The 27,044-nt window shown below is 39.5% G+C and overlaps 1 protein-coding gene across 7 annotated transcripts in view; it reads right to left on the reverse strand.

Moving 5' to 3' along the window:
* RBM6 (RNA binding motif protein 6) overlaps positions 1-27,044 on the reverse strand; it is a 110,149-nt gene that overhangs the window by 57,661 nt on the left and 25,444 nt on the right. For 5 of the 7 annotated variants that reach the window (XM_034997667.1, XM_034997668.1, XM_034997669.1 and 2 more), the window contains 4 exons: positions 23,520-23,630; positions 17,951-19,229; positions 16,450-16,539; positions 15,180-15,249 (listed from right to left, as the gene is read on the reverse strand). In XM_034997667.1, the coding sequence (XP_034853558.1) occupies positions 15,180-15,249; positions 16,450-16,539; positions 17,951-19,229; positions 23,520-23,563 (1,483 nt within the window). In that variant the 5' untranslated portion in view covers positions 23,564-23,630. Of the gene's footprint in view, positions 1-15,179; positions 15,250-16,449; positions 16,866-17,950; positions 19,505-23,519; positions 23,631-27,044 lie in introns of those variants that run through there. The other 2 variants (XM_034997671.1, XM_034997673.1) reach the window with 2 other exon arrangements.

The raw sequence follows: 27,044 nt of genomic DNA on the forward strand, positions 1-27,044 counted from the left end.
AGAAAGAAAGAAAGAAAGAAAGAAAGAAAGAAAGAAAGAAAGAAAGAAAGAAAAAGAAAGAAAAAGAAAAAGAAAACTTTCTGCATTTTGTAAAGCGCTCTGAATGTTCTTGGAAAACACTGTAGAATAGCATCATTCTATATTCTATAGAATAGCACGAAGCAACTAAGGTGCCTTTTATCAGCAAATATCTACTGCATACACTCAACTGCATGTCCACAATCAGAAAGGGGTAGCCATGGAACAAGCAGATATACTCTCAAGTGTGTTGGTTACCTCTACAGAGCATAACAAGGTCCAGGTGTGTAGAAAGCAACCCTCTCTACAGCTGCCAAAACGAAAAACACAGAGAACTAACACCACATTGGAAAAGCCCTGAGTTTCGTTTCTGTACTTAGAGAAGTAACTATTGTGGCCCAGAGGAGCGCACAGAATCTGTGGACAAAGAGAAAGAGAGATTTATGACAACATTCATACTTTACTAAAGAACAAACAAGACTTTGATACTACAGTCACTGGGAAGGAAAAGATACAGTTTGCAAGAGACATTATGAGCATCTCCATATACCAACTCTGCAATACATATGTTAACAATGTACTTCAGATTGAATATTAAATCCACAAGCCCAACATTCAATTTCTTTTGCCTGAAACTTTAGCTATTAAATAATACCAAAAATTTAAGGTTTAATTATAATGCCTGAAACTTAAAAAGAAGAAAAAAAAAGTACCCAATCTTGATCTTAGGGATTTTGTGTGTCAGACTCACAGTTGTACAAGGATTTTCAGGAATTGCCCAAATGGACAACAATACTAAATAATACTTAGTATGTAATACTTACAAGGCACTTGTTGGTGCAAGGCTGCATTCTAAACACTTTACACACACTAATTAAATCCTCACAATACTACCCTATGAGGTAAATACTATTAACCTCATTTTACCAATGGGGAAGCAGGCAAAGAAAGAGTAAGTAATTTCCTCAAAATCACCTCAGGGATAAGTAGCAATACGGGCTCAGAGCCAGGCAGTCCAGATTCAAACTGATGCTGTTAACTGGTACACTGATAGCCTCTCACCTTTAAATAAAATCCTAGACTGATAGAAGTAATCTGAACTCTGAACTTTACTAAGCCCTGCCACAGAAAGAGTCCCACATGCCCAAGCACAGATAAGACCATGTCTGTAGTTGAGAAATATAGAAATCTGCAGCACACCAGTTACCCCTATTCTAAAATACCTATAGCAGAACCTTGTGCGTGGACCCAAGTATGCAAGTTAGAAGGCATTCACACTCATGGACTGCTATACTGGCTACCAAAAGTCTTCTGCAAAGACAAAAATCCAAAAGTCTTGTTGTAATGATAGCTATAAAAATTATAATACAGTAAGATCCTTGATATGGGATATTTAATAGAGCATATTTTAAAAGCTTTAAAAATGAGGACAATTATATAAAATGTGTATAGGAAAAAGAACTGAAATTAAATACTATGAAGTCACATCTAACTCAGAAGTTAGAGAGAAAAGTCTGCATATGAGATGAAAACTTCATGCATTGTCAAAATCATACTCGAACACCCCAACTTGAAGAACAACATACCATCTCTCAATATAGGTTAAGTCCAACACTGCCAGTTTTTCCTCCAGCGTCGCAACAGATCGCTTTCCTTTTGGTTGACACCAGATGAAGAAGCTGGCTTGCATTTAAGGGCCATAATGTATGAAAAACATATCACTTTAAATAACAGAATCACAGCTAGCACAGTGAATGCTCACACTTAGGGAAACTTGGGAGACAGAGACTAACTGAAGCCATGACTGAGTCACATCCCACCTCTCATGCTCACTCCATGAGAGGGAAGATGGGGTTGGGGAGAGGGGTTGAGCAAGCACAGGTGAATATACGGAAATCTGAAAATGATGTAATGCAACACAACTGTACACGAACATGATTACAGTGGTTGTACTGTTACAGTGGGATTTCTTTTTAATTCCTCAGATGTCATTTTATAATTCACAGAATAAGTTCTAGTAGACCTATTCCACCCACAGACCTAAACATTCTGAAAACGACCAACCAACCTTGCATTCAGAATTGCTAGGAACCATTTAGGAATCATTAAGATGGTAAACTTGGTGTTAACAGTCCCATAGATAGATTCTGACCTAAGGAGTAAAAAAAATCTTTTATTACCTTTTTCTTCTATTGCCACATGCTAGAAGTCTGGTGGGCTGATGGGTCTTTGTGCTTATTTATATGACTATTAAAAAAAGCATATTTTACTCCATTTTCTAACCTAACTAAATGTATAGATTGCTCATAAAAATGTGAATGCTCCTTACAGGTTTTTTTGTTTGTTTGTTGGCAGCTGAGAAGGATGAGAACAGGGAAAGAAGGAAATCTATAAAGGTAACATTAAAATTTCAATTCTTCTTCATATTCATTAATCATATGATTGCCTATTACCCAAAAAAGTATCTGTGATAAAAGCTAACAGGTGCTGAAGGGGGAACAAGGTACAGAAAACAAAGCCCTAATGAATAATATCCAATATCTTTTAGTCTCTGCTCCTAAAAAAGCTGACTCAGAGATGCTGACAAACATGGCCCTTAATTGTTCAAGTCACCTGTAATGTCTATGCCAAGCCCGGCTTTTATAATAATTATACAGCAATTTTTACTTAGGCAAATGAGATGAGCAGCCTTCTGTTCGAACTAGTCTAGAAAAGCCCAACTAACATAACCAAGACCAGCTGATCTTTCCAGTAGGTACGCTGATAAAGCCAAGAATATACATACCAACTATGGAATGTAAAAAAGGAATCAGGATTTTAAAGGACATAAGGGAAGGGGAATCATGATGAGCACTGAGTAATCTATAGAATTGCTGAATCACTATACTATATACCTGAACTATATATGCCACCCAGGTGTCCCCAATGTACAAGATTTCTAACAGGTACTTTGCTCGTTAAAGCCTCAAGCAGGGGTGCCTGGGTGGATCAGTTGGTTAAGCGGCTGCCTTTGGCTCAGGTCATGATCTCATGGTCCTGGGAAAGAGACCCATCTCGGGCTCCCAGCTCAGCAGGGAGTCTGCTTCTCCCTCTGCCCCCACCCCTGCTCATGCTCTCTCTCTCAGTTAAATAAAATCTTTTTTTTTTTTAATTTATTTATTTGACAGAGAGAGAGATAGCGAGAGCAGGAACACAAGCAGGGGGAGTGGGAGAGGGAGAAGCAGGCTTCCCGCCGAGCAGGGAGCCTGATGTGGGACTCGATCCCAGGACCCTGGGATCATGACCTGAGCCGAAGGCAGACGCTTAACGACTGAGCCACCCAGGTGCCCTCAGTTAAATAAAATCTTAAAAAAGAAACACCTCAAGTGAATATGCACCTGCAGCTTGCCTTATGAAAATTAGGAAAATATCTGATTTATAGGTCAACCTACTATCTGAGAGGAACACAACTGGACTCCATGAAATACATCATTTCGACATCTTACAAGCACTTTCAATCCTCTTCCCCTCAACTATTCACATAAGGCTTGCTGGTTTATAATAAAAGATGAAATGAGGAAGATACAGAGTCATGATTACTTGCTAAATTTTTGAAAACTGCATATGGTTCTATTTTATTTAGTGCTCCATCTGTGCCAACTGGTTATTAAAAAAAAGGAGGGGGATGGTTGTATTTTCAAGTAGTTTTCAAAGTCCAAAATTAATCTTAGGGTTACTTCATCTTAATGATGGTTGTCTGGGCCCAGGATATCATTTGTTAGGAAAATCTCACCCTTATTTAATTCATTTAAATTCCAATGACATTAACGTTATGTAAGCACATTGGAAGGGTATGTCCTTGACATCAGAGAGATTTTGTTTTTTTTTTTTTTCCAGATTTTGTTTATTTATTTGGGAAAGAGAGAGAGAGAACTAACAACAGTGGGGAGGGGCAGAGGGGGAGAGAGAGAAGCGGACTCCCCATTGAGCAGGAAGCCTGATGCGGGGCTCAATCCCAGGACCCGGAGATCATGACCTCAGCGGAAGGCAGAAGCCCAACCGACTGAGCCACCCAGGCGCCCTGAGCTCTTTTCATTTCTATTATTTCCAACACTAGCATAATACCTGGTACACGATGGTGCTCAGTTAATACCACAGCAATTGTAAGGAGTTTCTTCACTGGAGCAACACACAAGAAAAGTAACTTCTCCAGTTTGTACATATGCAGAAGCTAACTCATCATGTGCTTTCAGTCGAGCCACTTCTCTCTAGGCCTGGGTTATTCATATGCCAAGTTGCAATGATGGTAACTCCTTTGCAGGGTGGTTTCAGAGTGCATGAGATAATGCATTTCAGAACCCCCACATTTCTATTACAAAGCATTATCAGGGACTAAAGATCAGACAGTACCTGTGTTGGTGCTCCTCAAATATGCCCCAGTATTAAAATTTTATTTTTTTTAAAGATTTTATTTATTTGAGAGACAGAATGAGAGAGAGAGAGAGAGACAGAGTGCACATGAGAGGGGGGAGGGTCAGAGGGAGAAGCAGACTCCCTGCTGAGCAGGGAGCCCGATGCGGGACTGGATCCGGGGACTCCAGGATCATGACCTGAGCCGAAGGCAGTCGCTTAACCAACTGAGCCACCCAGGCACCCAAACCCAGTATTAAAATTTTAGCACTGATGAATTGCCTCACTGATTTCTAGTTTATGCTAAGAATATATCTGTTTCCCCCATAGATCACAAAGCTATTTTCATTTTTTTTTTAAGATTTTATTTATTTGACAGAGAAAGACACAGCAAGAGAGGGAACACAAGCAGGCGAGTGGGAGAGGGAGAAGCAGGCTTCCTGCTGAGCAGGGAGCCCAACGTGGGACTCTGATCCCAGGACCCGGGGACCACGACCCGAGCCGAAGGCAGACACCCAACAACTGAGCCACCCAGGCACCCTAAAGCTATTTTAATTTCAAGTGGGGAAAAATATGGCCCACAAACATTTTTCCATTGCCTGGACCCTAGTGCAAATAAAAGGACAAGTCACCACTGTTCTAAGGGGCTCTGGGAAGGTTCCACAAAGATAGTGGCTTCTGAGTTGGAAGTTGCTCAAGATGAGAACAGATCGCAGTAGTCCAGCCATTTACCTATTCCGGAAGTAAAATAGCATCCAGAGAAGAGTCAGACAACTGGCATTCCGTGAGACTCACACTCTGACCAGACCGTAAGCCTAGGTCACCTATACCTTGTAACAGAAAACTGATGCCCAACTAAACGTACTAGATACCAGCGAGATCCACATTTGGGATCCCCATCTGTGGTAATATAGAAAGATACTTGGTCTCTGTTCCAGTTTCCTGGCATGGAGTTCTTAAAACTCTTGGAATTTCCTGAATGATAAGGGTGATATGAGTGCCTTTTGTTCTAACGAGGTGACTCTTGGTGGGCTCCTAGATAGCAGCAGGATGGGGCCTGGTGATCAGAATGTCCAAGCCTTGATCTGAAGCTTGGAACTTTCAGCCTAACCCCTCCTATTTACGGGAGGGGAAAGGAGCTGGAATTTAAGCTAATCACCAGCAGCCACAATGATTTAATCAATAATGACTACGTAATGGAACCTCCCATAAAAACCCCTCAGTGATGGAATTTGGAAAGCTTCCACGCTGGTAAAAGCACCCACATGCATCTGTGTGCTATTTTCTCTACTTCTTGTCTGATCATTTCCTGTAACACCCATGAAAAGTCCTGTTTTATTTATTTTTTATTTTTTTTAAAGGTTTTATTTATTTGACAGAGCACAAGCAGAGGGAGAGAGAGGGAGAAGCAGGCTCCCCGCTGAGCAAGGAGTCTGATGCAGGACTCGATCCCGGGCTGAAGGCAGATGCTTAACTGACTGAGCCACCCAGGCGTCCCAAAAGTCCTGTTTTATTTTAACTCTCTGAAAATAAGGGGACATCATTAACAATTACTTGCTGACCTCTCTGACCAACGATTATCTCCAATCATTCATTTAGGTATTCTTCTTTTTTTTTTTTAAAGATTTTATTTATTTATCTGTCAGAGAGAGACACAGCACGGGGAGCAGCAGGCAGAGGGAGAAGCAGGCTCCCCACTGAGCAGGGAGCCCGATGTGGGACTGGATCCCAGGACTCTGGGATCATGACCTGAGCCGGAGACAGACGCTTAAGCGACTGAGCCACCCAGCTGTCCCAGATGTTATTCTTTTTCTAAGCCCGTTAACTCTAAAAATCCTGTTTGTCATCCTCTAGTGACTTTAGGATTAGAAATAACTGAACATTTTTTGGGACACCTGGGTGACTCAGTCAGTTGGGCATCTGCCTTTGGCTCAGGTCATGATCCTGGGGTTCTGGGATCGGGTCCTGAGTCAGGCTCCTTGCTCAGCGAGGGAGCCTGCTTCTCCCTCTGCCTGCTGCTCCCCCTGCATGTACTCTTGCTCTCTCTCATGTGTGCTCTCTCTCTGGCAAATAAATAAATCTTTAAAAAAAAGTAAAAAGAGGGACGCCCTCTTTTTTTTCTTTCCAGCCAGGAAACTGGAACACCACTGGGTGGCTCAGTTGGTTAAGCGGCTGCCTTCGGATCAGGTCATGATCCTGGAGTCCCGGGATCGAGTTCCGCATCGGGCTGCCTGCTCGGCGGGGAGTCTGCTTCTCCCTCTCCCGCTCCCCCCTCTTGTGCTCTCTCTCTCACTCTCTCTCTCAAATAAATAAATAAAATCTTTGAAAAAAAAGAAAAAAAAGAAAAAAGAAAAAAGAAATAACTGAACATTTTTCATCAAGTTATTCAGAGTGGTAAACTTCAAACTTTCAGCCAAAAAGAACCTATGATCCCTTAAAAAAAATTGATTTATAAGATATTGTGGCCTATTCAGATGAATACAGAAAACTCATCCCATATACCCATTTTCCACAGAAACTGAAGCCCCTAAGGTCAAAGATTACAATGCTCGTGATCACCAATGTATCCTCTGCATCTCAACATGTTATAACTATTGGTTGGATAAATAAATCAATAAACAAACAATAACATTCTCTAGTAGTCTGTAGAGCCATACACTAATCAGAATGGCACATATTTGGTAGGTAACACCAAAGAATGAATCATAACCTTTTCAAGGTTATAGAGTGCTATTTTATTTTTAAAAGATGAAAATACAACATTTTCTAAGCATACCATAATGAATTGAACTGAGACTAGGGACAATCAATTATGAACTCCACCAATAACGTGTAAGTACCAGTTAGTAGGCCATTAATATCTGCACTGAAGCTCTGTAAATATTCTATATACTCATGAAAATGCTGTTAAGAAATCAATCTTTATATGACTTGTCAACCAATTTTCAAGGCTTATTTTCTAAAACTGAGATGTAATTTATACCATAAAATACACCGTTTTAGAGTATACAATTCAGGGGCACTTGGCTGGCTCAGTAGGTGGTGTGCGACTCTTGGTCTCAGGACTGTGGGTCCAAGCCCCACGTTGGGTGTAGAAATCACGTAAAAATAAAGGGGCGCCTAGGTGCCTCAGTCAGTTGGGCATCCAACTCTTGGTTTCAGCTTGGGTCATGATCTTGGGGTGGTGAGACTGAACCCTGTGTCAGGCTCCCCACTTAGCGCAGAATCTACTTGTCCCTCTCCCTCTCCTACCTGCCTCTCTCATAAATAAAAATAAAATCTTTAAAAAGAAATCTTAAGGGATGCCTGGTCAGTTAAGTGTCTGACTCTTGATTTTGGCGTAGGTCATGATCTCAGGGTTGTGAGACGCAGCCCGTGTCAAGCTCTGCACTGGGTGTGCAGCCCGCTTAAGATTCTCTCTCCCTTTCCCTCTGCTTCTCCCCACCTCCCTCCAAAAAAAATCTTAAAAATAAAATGAAACAAAATAAAGTGTACAATTCAGTGGTATATTTACAAAGTAGTGTCACCATGACCACTAAGTAATTCCAAGAAGGCTTACATGTAAATTAGATAGAAGACCTAAATGCTAACATGAGAAACAAGGAAGCAGGTAAAAATTGCTTTAATTTACATTTTGAGGGTGGAGAATTTAAGCTAGAAAGGGTGAGCACAGATCAGATGTTCTGGTGCAAGGAGAAAGTTAAAAGAAGAAGCCAATGTATTTTCATATCCTATAAATAGTTTGTATGTATGGCCTCTATCTTGTGCCCATTGAAGGTAATTGTACAATGACTTTTCCTCCATGGACTGAAGCTGGGAGTCACTGTCATGCTATGTTCCCATGCTATGTAGTTTAGGTAGAGATCTCCAAGACTACACAGTCTACCAACCAAAAAGCACCAAGGTGGTGGTCCTTGTTTCTGAATAAAATGATGCCTTGGGTTGTGAAGATGTTCCATTATCAGATCTAGAATGAAACTCCAGGGGCACTCCAGGCTCAGTCGGTTAAGCATCTGCCTTCGGCTCAGGTCATGATCTCAGGGTCCTGGGATCAAGCTCCACGTCCGGCTCTCAGCTCAACAGGGAGTCTGCTTCTCCCTCTTCCTCTGTGCTCTCTCTTTTTCCCTCTCTCTCCCTCAAATAAATAAATAAAATCTAAAAAATAAAATAAAACTTATAGAATGAAACTCCATACCCAAAAGCCCCAAGGATTGGAATAATGCAGGCAGTCCAATAAAAGTCAACAATAGGGCACCTGGGTGGCTCAGTTGGTTAAGTGACTGCCTTCAGCTCAGGTCATGATCCTGGAGTCCCGGGATCAAGTCCCACATCGGGCTCCCTGCTCAGCGGGGAGTCTGCTTCTCCCTCTGACCCTCTTCCCTCTCATGCTCTCTCTCAAATAAATAAATAAAATCTTAAAAAAAAAAAAAAAGTCAACAATAGTATTAAAACTTCCCTTCCAGGGCTATAAATTACCACAGCCATCCTTCATAACCTAAGTGGTTTCAACAAAGGAGCTTAAACTGGAGAACGAGTCAGCTCCCAGAATAGAAAATGAGTTTCATCTTAAGTGTCAGGAAAGCTAACCACCCCAAAGAAAAAGACTGCTTTAGTTAAGCCAGTAATCCTAAAGTACTGCTTTCCAAAAACAGTACTGAGATTCTACCTTTTTAAAAAAGATTTTATTTATTTATTTATTTATTTATTTATTTATTGGGGGGGCAGAAGAGGAGGGAGAGGGATAAGCAGACTCTGCGCTGAGCACGGTGCCTAACATGGAGCTCGATCCCACACCTCCGACATCGCAACCTGAGCCAAAACCAAGAGTTACAGATGCTTAATCGACTGAGCCACCCAGGTGCCCCAAGACATTCTTATTTTCAAAGCTTTTTCATCTTTGCTTAAGGCTCCCCTGTAAACATCCTCCCTAAATGTGGTACCAAATCTAGTAAGACTCCTGGATGAAAACACCTGCAGTTTTAGAAATGTGACAAGTAAATGTGATACTTTCTGATTAGCCTATGGTCAGTTTTCCCCTAAGACCTAAAAATATTTGTCTATTCTATAAATGCCAAAAATACTGCAAAAAAAACGTGTATTTGCATTTTTCCAACTCTATTTTTTCTAAATGAGGTTAAGCTATTGTGTCTTCAGCTACTCCATTTGGAATATCATAAACTACACATCTTGTATCATCAGTGTCAATCCATTTCACAATGGATTTCTGCCCCTAAAGTGACAGATTCTCTCTGGGATTTTCTTCTTTTCTTAAAACTTCTATTTTATCAACATGGTGGTAAAAACCATTTCAACTGTGAAAAATGAAAGGATATGATATGATATAAGCCTGTTACCCAGGGCCACAGAAAAAGTGCCCATTCATTATATGAACGCTGCCAGACTCAATGCAAGATACTCCTTCTTCCTAACACCACCTCCATTAGCCTTCTAACTTTGCTATGCTAATTAATAAAAACAGTTCTGTAATAATTCTGTAACACTTCAGTCACTATGGAGAATTACTTTCTATGTTTGAGACTTTTAGGAAACATAATCCAGAAACTGTATTATTTTTGCTTAAATAATACAAATTCCTTTGGAAAAAGCATCATAGCAAGCTTGTATACTGGATAGCATGTAAATCCATCTAAAAACCAAGAACAATTCTGTCTGTATTCATAAGTTACAGATAGACTTTGGGATACCTGGGTGGTTTAGTCGGTTGGGCTCTGCCTTTAGCTCGGGTGGTGATCCCAGGGTCCTGGGATCAAGCCTCACGTCAGGCTCCCTGCTCAATGGGGAGTCTGCTTCTCCCTCTGTCTCTCCCTCCCCCTGCTTCGGGGCTCATGCTCTCTCTCAAATAAAATCTTTTAAAAAATGGTATTAAAGTTACAGAAACACTTTGAGAATGAGAACATCTACCACCATTCCAAGATCTCTGGAGGAAATACGCTACATAAACAGAAAGTACAACTAAGGGCATAAAATAGCATCAACCCTACTCTAGCTCCTGCCCCAGCTCAGTACAGCAGAACTGGTATCAGGTAGGCAAGGCAGGTGTTTGCCATGGGCTCCTAAAGCACATAAGCATTAGCCTTTTTGACTTAAAGAATGTCCACCTGCTTGCTAAGTCTCTTTTAAACTGTGCCAAAAAGTTCTAGAATAAAGAATATAATTAATCTAATGCAGTGGTTCTCACAATTCAGGGCACATCAAAATCACGTGGACGACTTGTTAAAGCAAAGAAGGCTGGGCTTTGCCCCCAGAGTTTACGATCTGGTAGGTCTAAAGTGAGGCCTGAGAATTTGCATTTCTTTTTTTCCTTTTTCTTTCTTTCTTTCTTTCTTTTTTTTGTCGGGGAGTGGGGGGAGAGAGCACAGCAGGGGAAGCAGTAGGCAGAGGGAGAAGCAGGCTCCCCACTGAGCAAGGAGCCCGATGTGGGACTCGATCCCAGGACCCTGGGATCATGACCTAAGCTGAAGGCCAAGGCTTAACCGACTGAGCCACCCAGGCGTCCCAAGAATTTATATTTCTAACAAGGTCTGAGGTAGTGCTGACACTGCTGGTCCAGAACCCACTCTGAGAACCATTGTTCTATTGTTCACAGAAGCTGTTCATTGTAGTCTTTATCTTGCAAGAATCCTGAGCACTTAACAATAAAATACATCAGTTGTACTGTCAGTTTTTCAACTTTTTATTGAAAATCATTTCCAAGTTACAAAAAGTTGCAAGAATAATAGCACAAAGAACACACGCATGGACCTGTTACCCAGATTCAGCTATTGATATATTTTGTCATATCTATTGTATCATTACTCTCTTCCTCCCCTGTCTATATACATCAAATATTTTTCCCTAAATCACATGAGAGAAAAAAAGCATGCACCATGGTCCTCCACCCGTAAAAACCTCAGTTGTATTTCCTAATAAGCATGTTCTCTTATATAAACACAGTAGTTACCAATTTCAGTGAATTTAACATCGATACACCACTATCACAATCCATATAGAGAATAGTTCCATTGTGCCCAAAATTCCCTCATGCTTCCACTTTACAGTCGACTCCTTCCCCAACACCCTGGCAACAACTATTTTCTATTCCTATCATTTTGCTTTTTCCAGAACGTCACAGAAATGGATTCATATAGTCTGTAGTCCTTTTAAAAATTATGATCAAATACATATAACATAAAATACACCATTTAGCCATTTTAAAGTGTGCAATTCAGTGGCATTTAAATACATTCACAATGTTATGCAACCATCCCCACTATCTGGTTCCAGAATATTTTTATCACCCCAAAAAGGAAACCTTATACCCATTAAGCAGTTACTCCCCATTTCCCCATTCTCCAGCCCCGGCAACAACCAAGCTACCCAATCTGCTTTCTTCTCCTATGGATATGCCTATTCTGGATATTTTATATAAATGGGATCATACAATATGTGCTCTTTTGTGCCTGGCTTCTTTCACTCAGCACAATGTTTTCAAGATTCATCCAGGTTATAAGCATATACCAGTATTGCATTCCTTTTTATGGTAATGTGTAGCCTTTTCAGTCTGGTTTCTTTTACTCAGCATAATACCTGAGATTCCTCCATGTTGTTACGTACATGTGTAGTTTCGTTGTTTTTATTGCTGAGTAGTATTCCATTGTATGTACATACCAAAGTTTGTTCATTTGGTCACCAAAAGACATTTCACTCTTGATACTTCTCCCAGGAATGTAATCATTTTACTCAAGGAATTTACAATTAATGGGGTTATAATATATTTGCAAATGGCAAAAGAAAACTCAAATATATACAACATATGTAGATTCATAATTCCTTTTCTGCGATTCCAAAATCCCTTAAATAGTAAATTGTTTGGTAAATTTTCAAATCATGTGAAGTCATTTGGAGACAAATCCTGACCTGTAGTATACTGAGTCTCTTTAGTCTTTATTTAGTCCTCTTAGTGAGAATATTCATATATTTTGCTGCAGAAGTATTATTATGACTGATATACATCCCACTGGGGGATATAATTCATATATGATCTAGGTACCACATTACCTTTCTGTATTCAGAAAAAGTCATAAACTTATTTGACCCCACAGATTTTGGATAAAAGTTGTGGCCCTGTACTCACACTGCTCTAAGTGAAACAAAAATTAAATCAATGTAAATTACTAGAGTCAATGAACAGGCATTAATCTTTTCTCTCTGTTACAGACTGGCTCCCCATTACACCAACTAAAACTCTGCCCTACAGTCCCCTTCTTATGAGCAATGCCCATCCTGCATGGTCTCTGCAGGTTATCACAAGCCTAAGGAAACAGACTGCCATTTATAAAAGTCACCTCTTCCACTAAAATACACATAGAGTCTTTTAACAAGCAAATGTTAAAAACATTCTTAAAATATCTGATTGCTCCAAGGCGTATTCTTCAGCAGATGTAAGGCTGCACTGCCCTGAAACCTAAATGACCCTTTAACGTTCCTCACCTGAGAGGAGAACGCAGCTGCTCTCCATACACATCACAGACACTTACTTGTTCCATGCATACTGGGAACCCAGCAGTGTCAGGGAGAGTGGTAAGCATGGGGGTAGCAGGAGGGAACAAGATAGACAAGGCTCCCACTGTCATGGACCTAACTCTCTGGGAGGAATAAGACACAAAACCACTGAGAAAATATAAAAATGATCGATCCTATGACAACAAACCAGGATATGATGAAAAACAATCAAGGAGTGATTTTGGATTGGATGGTGAGGTAAGGCCTTGAGAGGTGAAACTGAAGCCAAGAACTAAATCCCAGAAGACAAGTGAGGATCAGAGGGAAGAACAGTGCAAGGGCCTTGAGAGAGAAAGAAGTCTGTATTGGTTAAGCCTATAGAAAGGCTCAGTGTGGCTAGAGCATATAAGAAAGGTGGAGAGCAGTATGGGATGAGGTCAAATAGCCAAGGGCCAGGTCATGCAGGATTCCGTAAGTCAGAACAAAGAATTGCGAATTTCTTCCAAATGAGATGGAAGACCATTAGAGGATTTTAGGCATGGCAGTAACATGATCTGACGGATATCTTCAAAAGTTCATTCTATTTGCCATGAAGAGACGGGTAAGATGGGACTGGTAATCCAATTCTCTCATTAAAAAAAGAACCATGTATACATATTTAATGCACTGTCACTTCATATAATAAAATGCCAAGGAAAGATTTTATCTCCTGAAAGGTGATTTTTTTTTTTTTAAACGACTGTCTTGATGATTTCACGTGAGTATCAATGTCTTTGGTCTGCCAATTATGTTTCTAATAGCTACTAGAGCAAGTAAATTTAAGAACTTCTTCTATGGACCTTATACATTAATTATTGCTCTGCTAATAAATCTGACAATAGAAAGTCAATGAGTACTAAAGAAATGAAGAGTTAAGTTGCTATTTGAACATCAAAACATCTCTACTTTCCTTAATATACTAATATTTAATAAAAACACAGTTCATGAAACAAGACCAAAGTTGAGGTAACTGCCATCAGTTAAAAAGTAACTGCAGCCTATAAATTCTATTTTAGTTCCTAAAGATAACAGTAAATCTAGAAAGCATGTACAAGACATGCAAAACAAAAAAAAAGACACGAATGTGTAAGAACAACATAACTACTCTTGTGTTTCCACAAATTCAGAATTGATGCTTTTAAAACAAAAAAAAATAACTTTCTGAAAAATAATGTTTCTGAGTTTATTCTCAAATTACAGAAAAAAATATTTCTGGACTTGACAAAAATACCAAATTATTTCAAGCACAAAAATCTATCTCTATGGATAGTTTCCCTCTGCAGAACCAAACTGAAGCAGCAGTTATCTAGTTAACACAAAGAAATTTATCCCATGGTAAACTATTTAGAAGTAAACTATATCCTCAAAAATATAGCATACTCTTACTTGAAAAGTTCTTTACTTTGGATTACTAAAATTCTAAGTTCTGTGAACAGATTATCTACTTTCTTCAATTTAAAATTCTGCAAAAGAGATCACTTAAAGATTACCTTCATTTTTAAACCACTTCATATTATGTAAACTAAAATATCAGTCAATATCTTGAGTGCCTAGCATTCACTTCCACTTTTTTCGTAGTAAGATTTGAAGGAACTGACTGAACATGATACACTAAAACACTGAGACGATATTATGAAAAGTTTAATCTGCAGTTCAGACCACAGAGCGAGGTCAAAGAGAAAGCTCCTCTGGATCTATTCATGGGTTTCAACAAAACAGCTGTTGCAGGGCTTCATTCTCAGAGCAAGACTGAAAATTCAAGAAACCACTAATTTGCACAATTTCTCTGGAAAGTTGTAAATTTCACGCTGAAGCAATGAAATGTAAATTTTTAAACATAGTAAGTTTATTAAATCCTAATAGGCTCAAACATAAACACTCCACCACGATGAAGAACATATATATTATCTTATTTTATATATGATTATATAAAATATATTCAGGGATAAATGCTACAACACTAACTTTATATCTTAAATGCTGCAACACTCACTTTGTATTTCATAGGCACCCAGAAGAACTGGAACATGCATCCTCATCGCCCAAGTGTGGACAAACAGCCACAAAGAACCCCAGCTAAGACTAAAGTTGGCTGTTATTTGAAGGCATCAACAGGAGGCTTCCGGAAATCTTAACTGTGGTTTCTTAAAAAAACTTTAAGTAGCACATGATGCAGAAATCTGACAAAGACCCTTCCTAACCCAAGGCCACATTCACGTCCAGAAACTCACCTGTGTTATACTCCTTTAACTCCAAGTCCTTTACAGGCATGCCATCAGGAGTCCGAAAGGCATTAAGAATCTGCAAGCACATGGTGTATACACGAATGACGCAAATCATTACTAAATACTGAATATTTAATTTTCCCTACTGGTTTTTATTCTATGTAATTTAAAGCTATCATTACTTTATCAAGGCAAAATTAACCCATATACACTCTAGGCATTCAAAACTGTTAATGAGTAGAAAATAATTATTCAAAAATTCCTACGTATGTAAAAAAGGCAGAAGAACATAACCATCAAGAACCCAAGCTCTGAAATCAGACTGCCTACATTCCAAGCCTCTCTTGAGTGTTTTCAGTACTCAGTTTCTCATCCATTAAACTTAAGATGATGCCTGGGCTCATGCCAGTCTAGGGCCATGGCACTTAACTCACTCAGCCTGGTCAGTTCTTTTCCTCATCTTCAGATGGACTGTTCTCTCGCAGCATTCAGGCCTGGGCTCAAATGTCATTTCCTTAGTGATGCCTTCCCCTCACTAACCAATTGAAAATAGCCCCTACCCCAGTTATGCTCAACACCTTTACTTTGGTTTCCTTTAGAGCATTTATCACTGCCTGAAATTGTTTCATTGTTTACCTTTTTATTATCCATGGAGGCAGTGACTATCACTGCTATATCACTCAGTACCTAGCATGTGGTTAGTGCTTTGTATTTGGAGGGAATGAATAAAGAACACCTATTCATAGGATACTGTGATAATTAATGAACTAATGCTTGTAAGCATCACATAATGCCTGGCACAGAGTAAGCACAGTTTGTTCTTCCGATTATAATAGCCTGACCAGATTCTCCTATTAAGTTCAGCCATAATTTACTCAGCCAGTCCTTTAACACTGAAGAGTTATGCAGCTCCCAGGTTTTACTACTGTAAATAAACTGCATCTTTATGTATGTAATCCAATCCTCCCTTTTGGATTATGCCCTAAAAGATGATTATCAGGTCTGAGGACAGCAATCATAAACCTCATGTCAGTGAGTGAATGTGTAACTGCTGAAATCTAAGTAAGTTCTGTGGATTGTACCAAAACCAATTTGCTGGTTTAGCTATTGTACTATAGTAATACAAGATGTTAACATTGCAGGAAGGACACCCAATATGTCCCTGTATATTTCCTTGCACCTTCCTATGACTCTATTTAATTTCTCAAAATAAAAAGTAAAAATAATTTTTTTAATTGACAAAAAAAGGAAAAAGAAAAAGAAACAAGAGCCTTACCTCTTCTTTTGTGGCATTTTCAGGCACCCCACTTAATCGAATAAGCTTGCTTGGTTTTTCCTCATTTGGACCAGTCCTATAATCTTGATCCTTGAATCCAGAATAAAAGATTATTTCAGAAATAAAAATATGTTAGTGTGCAGATGAAAGTGAAGGTGAAATACAGGTTCTCAGGATCAAATATCAAAATCATTTGCATCATATTAAGATATAAAAAATTATAATTCTCTATTTTTCTGAGTTCCAAAATTTGATTTCCAATCATTAGCATGTAAGTGTGCTATAATCAAGGCTCATTGAAGAGTCTTGAAATAGTAAAGCAGAACATTAAGAGAAACAGTACTGAATAGGACTTATAATCAGGAAAAAAAACCTAACATATTCTCAAAAATATTTTTCACATAAAATAAATGTATAATTTTCTTTTCCTGAATGAGAAAATAGAAAAAAAAATTTAATCAGGTGCCATTCGTCAAAGATGTCAACTATAAATAAATTTCAGAAAATCAAAAGGTGTCATCTGACCATACAACAGTACAATTCAGAGAAATCTGCATTCTCCATATTCATAGAAGCCTCAACTCCAACATCCTCTTTTACTTTTTAAAGTGTCCTGATCTGAACAATAAATTATATAGTCAATCACCTCTAACATTCTCAAAATTCATTACTTGGTTAACATGTCTTAAGATTACTGTCCAAAATAACAGAAACCTGGGTAGAGATGAGTAAAACCTATTTCAAAAGATAATATTTGCATTAACCAACTGCAAACTTAATTATTCTCACTTAAATTATATACACAATAGAGTATATATTATATATATTGAAATTCAACATTTAAGTCAATTAAGTTACCTGTAAGAAGATACTTGAAACATTAACATCACCTCCGCATGACTACGGAAAGACTCCTAGGTATTCTGTATATCCTAAACGAGTTTCAGAAAATGCACCTACTGGCTGGCTCAGTCAGAAGAGCCTGCGACTCTTGATCTCGGGGTCATGAATTCGAGTTCCACATTGGGTGTAGAGATTACTTAAATAAATAAAAACTTAAAAAGAAAAAAATGTACCCTAATAGCCACAAGGCCTAACAAGAATTGAAAGAACCAACTCCCAAAGACATACTAACTAAATTATCCCAAGGCATTTAAATCAACAGCATAAACAAAATAATGAAGAGAGACACACCAAAAGTATGAACTGAGCTGAGAACCACTGCTCTAGAGATGTACATTCCATTCTTGAATATACATTTTTTTTTAAGATTTTATTTTTAAAAGTAATCTCTACACCCAACATGGAGCTGACACTTAGAACCCCGAGATCTAGAGTCGCATGCTCTGCTGACTGAGCCAGCCAGGTGCCCCCATTTTGTTTTTTAATGGTTATAGAAGGAGAGACCCAGGACCACGGATCCTGGACTCTACACTTTATCCTTCAGAAAAGCCTTATGATTCAACAACAAACAGAAAAGCAATCTACTCTGTTAACACACCTGAAGGTCCCGTTGGGCGTCTCGGGAAGTTTTGCCCTCTGGAAAAGACTTGCTCTGGCCATAGCCAAATATCTGGCTTCCGGGCAGCCTGTGATCCACATCACGGTACTCCATGCTTCTGTAATCAGTGTCTTCCCGGCCAAGAAAGTCCAGACCACCTTCTTCTTTAAACACACCAGCATCTGAACTCTGTTGTTCACCTCCAGAAAGCTGTGACTTGTCTTGGTCTTGAAGTGGACTTTGGCTGTTTTGAAAGTCTGATGCAGACTCATGTTCAAAGGCTACATCTTGTTTTTCTCCTTCTCTTGTTTCTGAATGTTCAAATTCTCCCTTCTGAATGCCAAAAGCAGGCCTTTCTGTTGTATGGTCATGTGTGGATTCTTCTCTCTTGTTCACGTTCATTCCAGAATGTTCTTTATCTTGTGTAGAGGGTTGTATGTAATCCAAAATATTTGGATCCACAGAGGGCATCTCCCTATCTTTAAACTCCATACAAGGTCCCACCTCTCTGCTCCTAAAATCCTGATCAGTCCTGGACCGATGTCTACCTCTGAAATCTGAATGTGGCGTATCCCTGTCCCTAAAGTCTAGATCACTAGTACCTGAACCTCGGCCTCTAAAGTCCACCTGTGTTCCATCTTTGTCCCTGAAGTCCAAATCAGACACATCTCTATTCCTAAAGTCAGAACGGGACTGATCTCTGGCCCTGAAATCCAAATCTGATAAATCTCTTCCCCTAAAATCTGTGTGGGATCCATCCCGGCCTCTAAAATCTAAATCATAAGTGCCCCGGCCCCTGAAGTCAGATGAAGGAGCATCCCTACCTCTGAAATCAACGGTGTGAACTTCCCTGTCTCTGTAGTTCATGTGAGATGTCTCCCTACCTCTATAATCCATAGAAGTACCATCTCCACCCCTATAGTCCATAGGTGGTCCTTCTCTATCCCGAAAATCCCCAGAATGTATGTCCCTACCCCTGAAGTCCAACTGTGATGAATCTCTGCTCTGGAAATCAGAAGATGAAAAATCTCCCCCCCTGAAATCATGTCCAGGTCCCTCCCCTCCTCGATAGTCACCATGCGGTCCGTCTCTAGCTCCATAGCTGAAAGAATGCTCCTCTACATTTGCAAAGGGAGGCCCCGAATGCCCCTGGAAATCAAAGGGAAGTGAATCTCTGCCAGGAAAGTTGCCAGAGTGTCTCTCTTGAGCATGACTCTTAAGGGGAGGAGGAGGATAATCCCTGTTCCACCCGGGAGCAAACCTTTCTTCTTGGCTCCCACTGTAGAAACAAAGACAGTGTTATTCATATTGTCCAGAGAGTTTGAAATCTACACACCAGCATATTCTTCTCTAATCACAGCACATTCTTCTGTAAACACTTTTTTTTTTTTGGCAGAGTTCTGTAACAAGGTCCTAGATCTGCAGAAAACAGCAATGTTTTGCTATTTTAAGACGAAGTGGCGGAGTAAACTTTTATGTTCCCATTTCAGAACACGAGGAAAGTCAACACAAGGTTTTCAACATGACTGCTGCAGAAAAAGCTTTCACCCAGTCCTGCAACAGGGAAAATCCGCAACACCAGATAAGCTAGCAATGGTGACACACTACAAAAATTTCCATTTCCTACAGCCAGGGAACTTAGAATTCCAAGATCAACATGATGATTCCTATACATCAAATAAATCAATGCACCATAAATGTATTACAGTAAATTTCAGGAGGTGTCTTTCTCATTTCTGCATACAGCAATGGTAACATCTCAAAATATGTGATTACAGCTACAGCATGGACACCACCCAGATTGGAATGGATGCACGCCCAAAATGAAGGAACACTGGCTGTAAATCACCAGTAGGAGCACACAAGTGTACACCAGCTGAGCATCAGCCCTGGCTGCATCTAAAATCCAGTTCTACAGTGGATCCACCTAGAAGCACTCTCACCTGGGTCCTATTATTTTAACTACCCAAGAGTATCACAAAAGGCAGCATGAATCATGCCACAAAGCATATGTACATCAACCTAGCCAAGTAACAGTATCTAGGAGCTTAATGCTGAAAGGGACCTAGAGAGAGCATTAGGCCTTCAAGTATTATCTCCAGGCCCCAAATGAAGCAGCTGATATTCTAGATTCTAATGCCTCATGCTAGTTTTTCATAGTAATAAAATATATTTAAAAATAAGCAAAATATTAAATTCACATTCTCAGTTTACAAAATTCAAGAGATAAATGAGAACTGGCCTAGTCTTTCATTCTACCCAATTCTTCCCTTTGCCTAGCCTTCAGACCATTTACATGCTTAGGCTTTGGTAAAAGGGAATTTAAGTAGGCAATTGGATACCTAGGATCCTGAGCTTGAGGGTGAGGGGAAGGTACAAAAAAGAAAAACATGAAATGATCTAAAGGGTTATCTGCTATTTAGCAGTAAAACAAAAGTATTAGGAAATCAAGTCCAACTCAGTTCTCTCCTACCAGAATATACAGGATCTATTTTATGACCCTCTGAGCACAGACTACACCACCAGAGAAAGACTCAAAGGACAACTGATTCTGGGTCACTCAGTTCAGGAGAAAGAGTTACAAGGCCAAACCCGTTCTTAAAGTAATAGGACCTTAACAACAGTAACCTGAACATTAGAATGATGCATATTTAATGGATTTTCAGAACATGATGACTTCCATTAGCTCCCATTAACGTTAGTTATGTCTATATGGTTCATCATAAGAGGAGAAAGTTTAAACATTCTTCATAAGTAATACAGTTTTGCACTAAAATTAAGACATTACCACTAACTCTAGTGTCTCCCATATTTAAAATCATCAAATCCCAATAGTCAGCTTGCAGGAAGACTTAAGCCTCAGCAAACACTCATGGGTACTGAGGCATCTAAACCTACATGTTTTCTGACCAGAATGTTTCTAACACTGTCTTTGAATACTGCCCTAAAGATTATCTTAACCCTCTTAAGTTGGGAAGATCAAATAGATCAAGAGTAACTTACTGTACTAGGGTTCTTAGAACTGTATTTTATGCAGACTATTCAAGAAACAGTTCTATTAAGAGAAAATAGCAGTGACTATGAAAATCATTTTCAGGGGCGCCTGGGTGGCTCAGGTGTTAGGCGTCTGCCTTCGGCTCAGTTCATGATCCCAGGGTCCTGGGATCGAGCCCCACATTGGGCTCCCTGCTTGGCGGGAAGCCTGCTTCTCCCTCTCCCACTCCCCCTGTTTGTGTTCCTGCTCTCGCTATCTCTCTCTCTATCAAATAAATAAATAAAATCTTAAAAAAAAAAAAAGAAAAAGAAAATCATCTTCAACCAAATAAAATAAAATATAAGAAGCTGATAAAATGTGGGGTGCTTGGGTGGCTCAGTCGTTAAGCGTCTGCCTTCAGCTCAGGTCATGATCTCAGGGTCCTGGGATCGAGCCCACATCGGGCTCCCTGCTCCGCAGGAAGCCTGCTTCTCCCTCTCCCACTCCCCCCGCTTGTGTTCCCTCTCTCGCTGTGTCTCTCTATGTCAAATAAATAAAATCTTAAAAAAAAAAAAAAGCTGATAAAATGAAATATAAAATCATTTTCCTGTTAAGATACCTTATTTTTTTTTAAAAAGATTATTTATTTATTTATTTGACAGAGAGACACGGCGAGAGAGGGAACACAAGCAGGGGGAGTAGGAGAGGGAGAAGCAGGCTTCCCATGAGCAGAGAGCCCGACGCGGGTCTCGATCCCAGGACCCTGGGATCATGACCTGAGCCAAAGGCAGACGCTTAACTGATTGAGCCACCCAGGCACCCCAATATACCTTTTAAAAATCCAAATTAGTCTTCCAAAAAGTTATGCCATATAAACTACATCTCCATTCTAGTCAAAGATCTTAAAAATAGCACGTAATAACATATTTAAACTAAAATTACAGTGGGGGAATATAATTTTAAATAATAATTTGGTCAAAGAAAAAATGTTCTGAAAATTTTTTTTAAGTTACAAAATAGAGCTAAGGTTACCCAACATTTCTGAAGCCTTACCTAAACAATCTAAATAAAAAGTTAAAAAAGTAATCCAAATTAGATTAATTCTGTAAGAAATAGCCTTACTTACAAAATAGTTATCCATAAATATAAGTAAAAAAGGATAGATTACAACCTAAATATTTAAAAATGTTGAAGTATAAGCCCATTGATCTAAACTAGGGATCGGCGAATTTTCCACAAAAAGCCAGACAGTACTGATATTAGGCTCTGCAGTCTGTCACAACTATTCAACTCTGCCATTGTGGCATGGAAGCAATCATAGACAATTTGTAAACAAATGATCATGGCTGTGTTACAATAAAACAAAAGTGAGCTGCAGGCTATAATTTGCTGACCACTGATGCAGACCCTAAATTTTGAAAGGAAAAACATACCCAGCATCATCACCACTGCTTTAATTTAAAGATTGCTGAGCCAAAAGTAAAGACCCCTATCATTTAGTATTTATGAAACACTAGCTTTACTAAATATTATATGGATTTTAAAACTCAGTTCTCTACCTAATTTTTCACTGGAACCCCCAGCTTCAGAATAATGAGAACACCTCTTGAATTTGCGTGATAAAATCTTGCAGACTGCCAATCCAAAAGAAAATTTACTAATAACAGAAGTTTCAATTGGAGCATTTTTAAAATATATATATATTTACAATATATATATATAAATATTTTTTAATATATAACTTTAAAGGTCAGATTTCTTTGGCCAAGTAAAACCATAAAACCATAAACCATAAAAATCACATTCCTTTGGCATTTTATTAATTGTAAGCACAATGCAAAAGCTTTAAAAATACAGTCATCATAATTTATTATATTCACTATTAGAAAATTAACTCCCTACAAATCTAAAATATAATCTAATAACTGAATGGTACTACCTTTCAACTAATCTTTGTACCCAGTAACCCTTAATATTGAAATGTACCTTAGAAAATTGCATCCAGTAATTTTTTTTTTTCTCAGAACTATTTTTGATAACTGAAACACAATGTGCCATGGGCCAAACACAGCTCTGGATTCTAGACATAAATTAGTGAAATTAACAAAACTTTTATTTACATATATAAATGTTCATGTATGTTTTTGCTAGCTTTCCTTATTTGCCAAGTATATATTACTTTGTTAAAAGAGATTTAAAAAAATAATTGGGGGATTATTTTTTAATGTTTAAAAAGTGCTGAAACACTGGGACGCCTAGGTGGCTCAGTCAGTTAAGTGTCTGCCTCTGGCTCAGGTCAAGTTCATGGCACCTTGCTCATCAGGGAGCCTGCTTCCGCCTCTGCCTGCCGCTCCCCATTTGTGCTCTCTTGCTCTCTGACAAATAAAATCTTAAAAAAAAAAAGTGCTGAAACACAAAACACTTGGCATGCTCAGTATTCAACCTCACAAGCACTTTGGAAATGACTAGAAAATTTTTAAATAGCTTCTATTTTTAAAAAACCAGAGCTATTTCTATACAAAGAAAATATCCCTCTTTATGACCATCTTTATCATTAAAATATTACAATTTCAATATTCAAATTTCAATACTTACCGAAAAGGTCCTGTTCTGTTAGCAGATCGAGAATCCCCCCACATCTCTTTCTATGTTAAGAGAGCCCAGTAAGTAGATCCTTTTGCTATCAAACTCTGGTTATAGTAGTACCTGTATAAAACAAACCACAAAATATAAACACATTAGAACACGTAGAAAAGGCTAAACTAATTTCTTCCACCTTGGCTTATCAGGAACAACAGGGATATTTTTGGAAGTCATTTTTAATTTAATTTTTTTTTTATTTTAGAGAGAGGGAGGGAGCACACATGCATGAGTGTGGTGAAGGGGAGAGGGAGAGAGAGAGAGTCTCAAGAGGACTCCACACTGAGCGCAGAGCCTGACGCAGGGCTTGATCTCATGACCCTGAGATCACAACCTGTGCCAAAACCAAGAGTTGGGTCACTTAACCAACTCTGCCACCCAGGCACCCCTGGAAGTCACTTTTAAACATTTACTTATTAATTTATACCAAGAGAAATACTTTTTTTTTTTTTTGAGAGAAAGAGTGAGCGAGGGGGGTGGAGGGGCAGTGGGAGAGGAGGAAAATCCCAAGCTCCATGCCCACCGGTAGAGCCCAACGTGGGACTTGAGATCACGACCTGAACCAAAATCAAGAGTTGGGACACTGAACCGACTGAGTCACCAAGGCGCCCCAAAATGTGTACTCTGGGGGCACCTGGGTGGCTCAGTCAGTTAAGTATTTGCCTTCAGGGGTGCCTGGGTGGCTCAGTCATTAAGCATCTGCCTTCGGCTCAGGTCATGATCTCAGGGTCCTGGGAATGAGCCCCGCATCGGGCTCCCTGCTCCACGGGAAGCCTGCTTTTCCCTCTCCCTCTGCCCCTGCTCATGTTCCCTCTCTCGCTGTCTCTCTGTCAAAAAAAAAAAAAAAAGTATCTGCCTTCAGCTCAGGTCATGATCCCAGATTCTGCTTCTCCCTCTCCATCTGCCCCTCTCTCCCACTCATGATCACTCTCTCAAATAAATAAATAAAATCTTTAAAAAAAATGTGCACTCTGGGGCATCATAAATTTCTCAATGTAGTAAGAATGCTTTACATTTACTAAATACTTACTAATTTTTCTATCATCTATTCACCTTCCTTTTTGGAAACAGCTTTTTTAACACCATTCTCAACCTTAGCCCATGGTTGATTCTACACAGTCCAGCCTTGTCAATCAGAATAGTCTACCACTTACAGTAATTGCTCTAAAAATGGGCATGTACCAAGATGTACCACACTATGAGATAAACATTATTGGGAATTAATACAAATCAAAACCTAGCAGAAAAGCTCTTTACCTCCTTCTTAACTGTCTGACTGTATCAGGAAGAGTATTAACAGAGATTCCTCTTTACCAAAAACCTTATCTGCATAATAGGGCAAAGTTTGTTTCCCAAACATCTCTTCTCACCTTTCTGCTAAGGGTCTTCTTCTTTGTACCCTCAGGCCCCTGACCCTCTCCTTATTCAGTATGTCATATAAACCTCATGTTGCCAGACTACCTGGGGAATTTCATGTCTGCATGGATTCCTCATATGTATGACACAAAATTTAATTTTCTCCTGCTAAAAAATAAATAAAATTAAAACTAAAAATGGACATGTAACCCAAGTCAAGCTGAGAACTCATCTCCAGGACCTTTGCTACAGCTACTAAAAAAGATGCCAACTTTCATTACCCTGGATTTGGCAACGGTTTCTTAAATGACACCAAAAGCACAAGGAAAAAATTAAGTGGACTTCATCAAAATAAAAAACTTTTGTGCAAAGTATACTACCAAGAGAGTGAAAAGACAAACCACATTTCAGCAAAATGGCAGATGAGGAAGTTCCAAAGTCTCATTCCTCCACAGAAACATCAAAAAAAGGCAGTAAATGTCTGAGCCAGCCCTGCTGGAGCTTAGAAAGCAGCCAAAGGTGTACAACAACCAAGAGAACGCTCAATCAAGAAAAAGCTATCTTCCGGGCACCTGGGTGGCTCAGTCATTAAGCATCTGCCTTTGGCTCAGGTCATGATCCCAGGGTCCTGGGATCAAGCCCCACATCGGGCTCCCTGCTCAGCGGAAAAGCCTGCTTCTCCCTCTCCGACTCCCCCCTGCTCATGTTCCTGCTGTTGCTATCTCTCTCTCTGTCAAATAAATAAATAAAATCTTAAAAAAAAAAAGAAAGAAAGAAAGAAAAAGCTATCTTCAAAATAACAGTAAGGTTTTGTGGTGTTTTTTACTCACCCCTGGCCCACCCACCCTTCAATAGGCAGAGGTTTTGGTCTTGAAGAAGTGGCAACCCAGTTCCCAGCTCCCTCCTTCAAATCAGAGGGAAACCTGATTTGCAGATTACTGTGCACATCTCTTCTAATCTGTCTGGGAGATATCTGAAGGATTGATGTGAGGTGTTGGTGTTTGTCTGTTTCACCTAACTCAGAACTTTAGTGGTGGGTGGGGATGGGGCAAGCATTGCTAATAAAAGCTGCAAAGCAGACTCACAGATATGGGGAAGTTGGGGTGAAAACACCTTGGGAAATTAGGACATTCCAAACAACAAGCATAGGGGAAAATTTAGAAAACTACACGTATACCCAGGCAAGACACATGATGAGACAAGACCTGAAAAGACCTTAAGCTTTCACCTCAGGTTGATCCCAAGGCCCAGAGCAAGCCTAGCTAGATGTTGAAAGAATGCCCTGGCATAGAACCAATACCCAAAAACAGACAGAGGTGGTTTTCATTTTTCTGCTTTTCTCTTTGTTTTTGTTGGCGTTTTTGTTCGTTTTCATTTGTTTGAGCTTCTGCTGTTCATGGAAAACATTAGATGAACATTAGCTAATGGGACAGACATCAGTGATCACACAGTGATGACATGGAATAGTCTTTGCAAAATAGTTTAGAAAAAGCCTCAAAACAGACTACTACAGCCTTCAGCAATCCCCCCGCAAAAATTGACAAACCCCAACAAAAGGGGAACATCTGATTTCCAGAGTTATCATGATAGTCAAATGCCTGATTTTCAATAACAAGAAAAAAAAAATCACAAGACATAAAAAGAAACAAGAAAATATGGCCCATTCAAAGAAACAAAATAAACAGACAGAAACTATCTCGGGGCACCTGGGTGGCTCAGTCATTAAGCGTCTGCCTTAGGCTCAGGTCATGATCCCAGGGTCCTGGGATCGAGCCCTGCATCGGGCTCCCTGCATCGGGCTCCCTGCTCCACGGGAAGCCTGCTTCTCCCTCTCCCACTCCCCCTGCTTGTGTTCCCTCTCTCGCTGTGTCTCTCTCTGTCAAATAAATAAATAAAATCTTAAAAAAAGGGCGCCTGGGTGGCTCAGTTGGTTAAGCGACTGCCTTCGGCTCAGGTCATGATCCTGGAGTCCCTGGATCGAGTCCCGCATCAGGCTCCCTGCTCGGCAGGGAGTCTGCTTCTCCCTCTGACCCTCCTCTCTCTCATGCTCTCTGTCTCTCATTCTCTCTGTCTCAAATAAATAAATAAAATCTTAAAAAAAAAAAAAATCTTAAAAAAAAAAAA

Source organism: Mirounga leonina, unplaced genomic scaffold (genome assembly GCF_011800145.1).
Source record: "Mirounga leonina isolate KUSES-001 unplaced genomic scaffold, KU_Mleo_1.0 Mir_94, whole genome shotgun sequence".
In the NCBI taxonomy this organism is placed as follows: Eukaryota; Metazoa; Chordata; class Mammalia; order Carnivora; family Phocidae; genus Mirounga; species Mirounga leonina.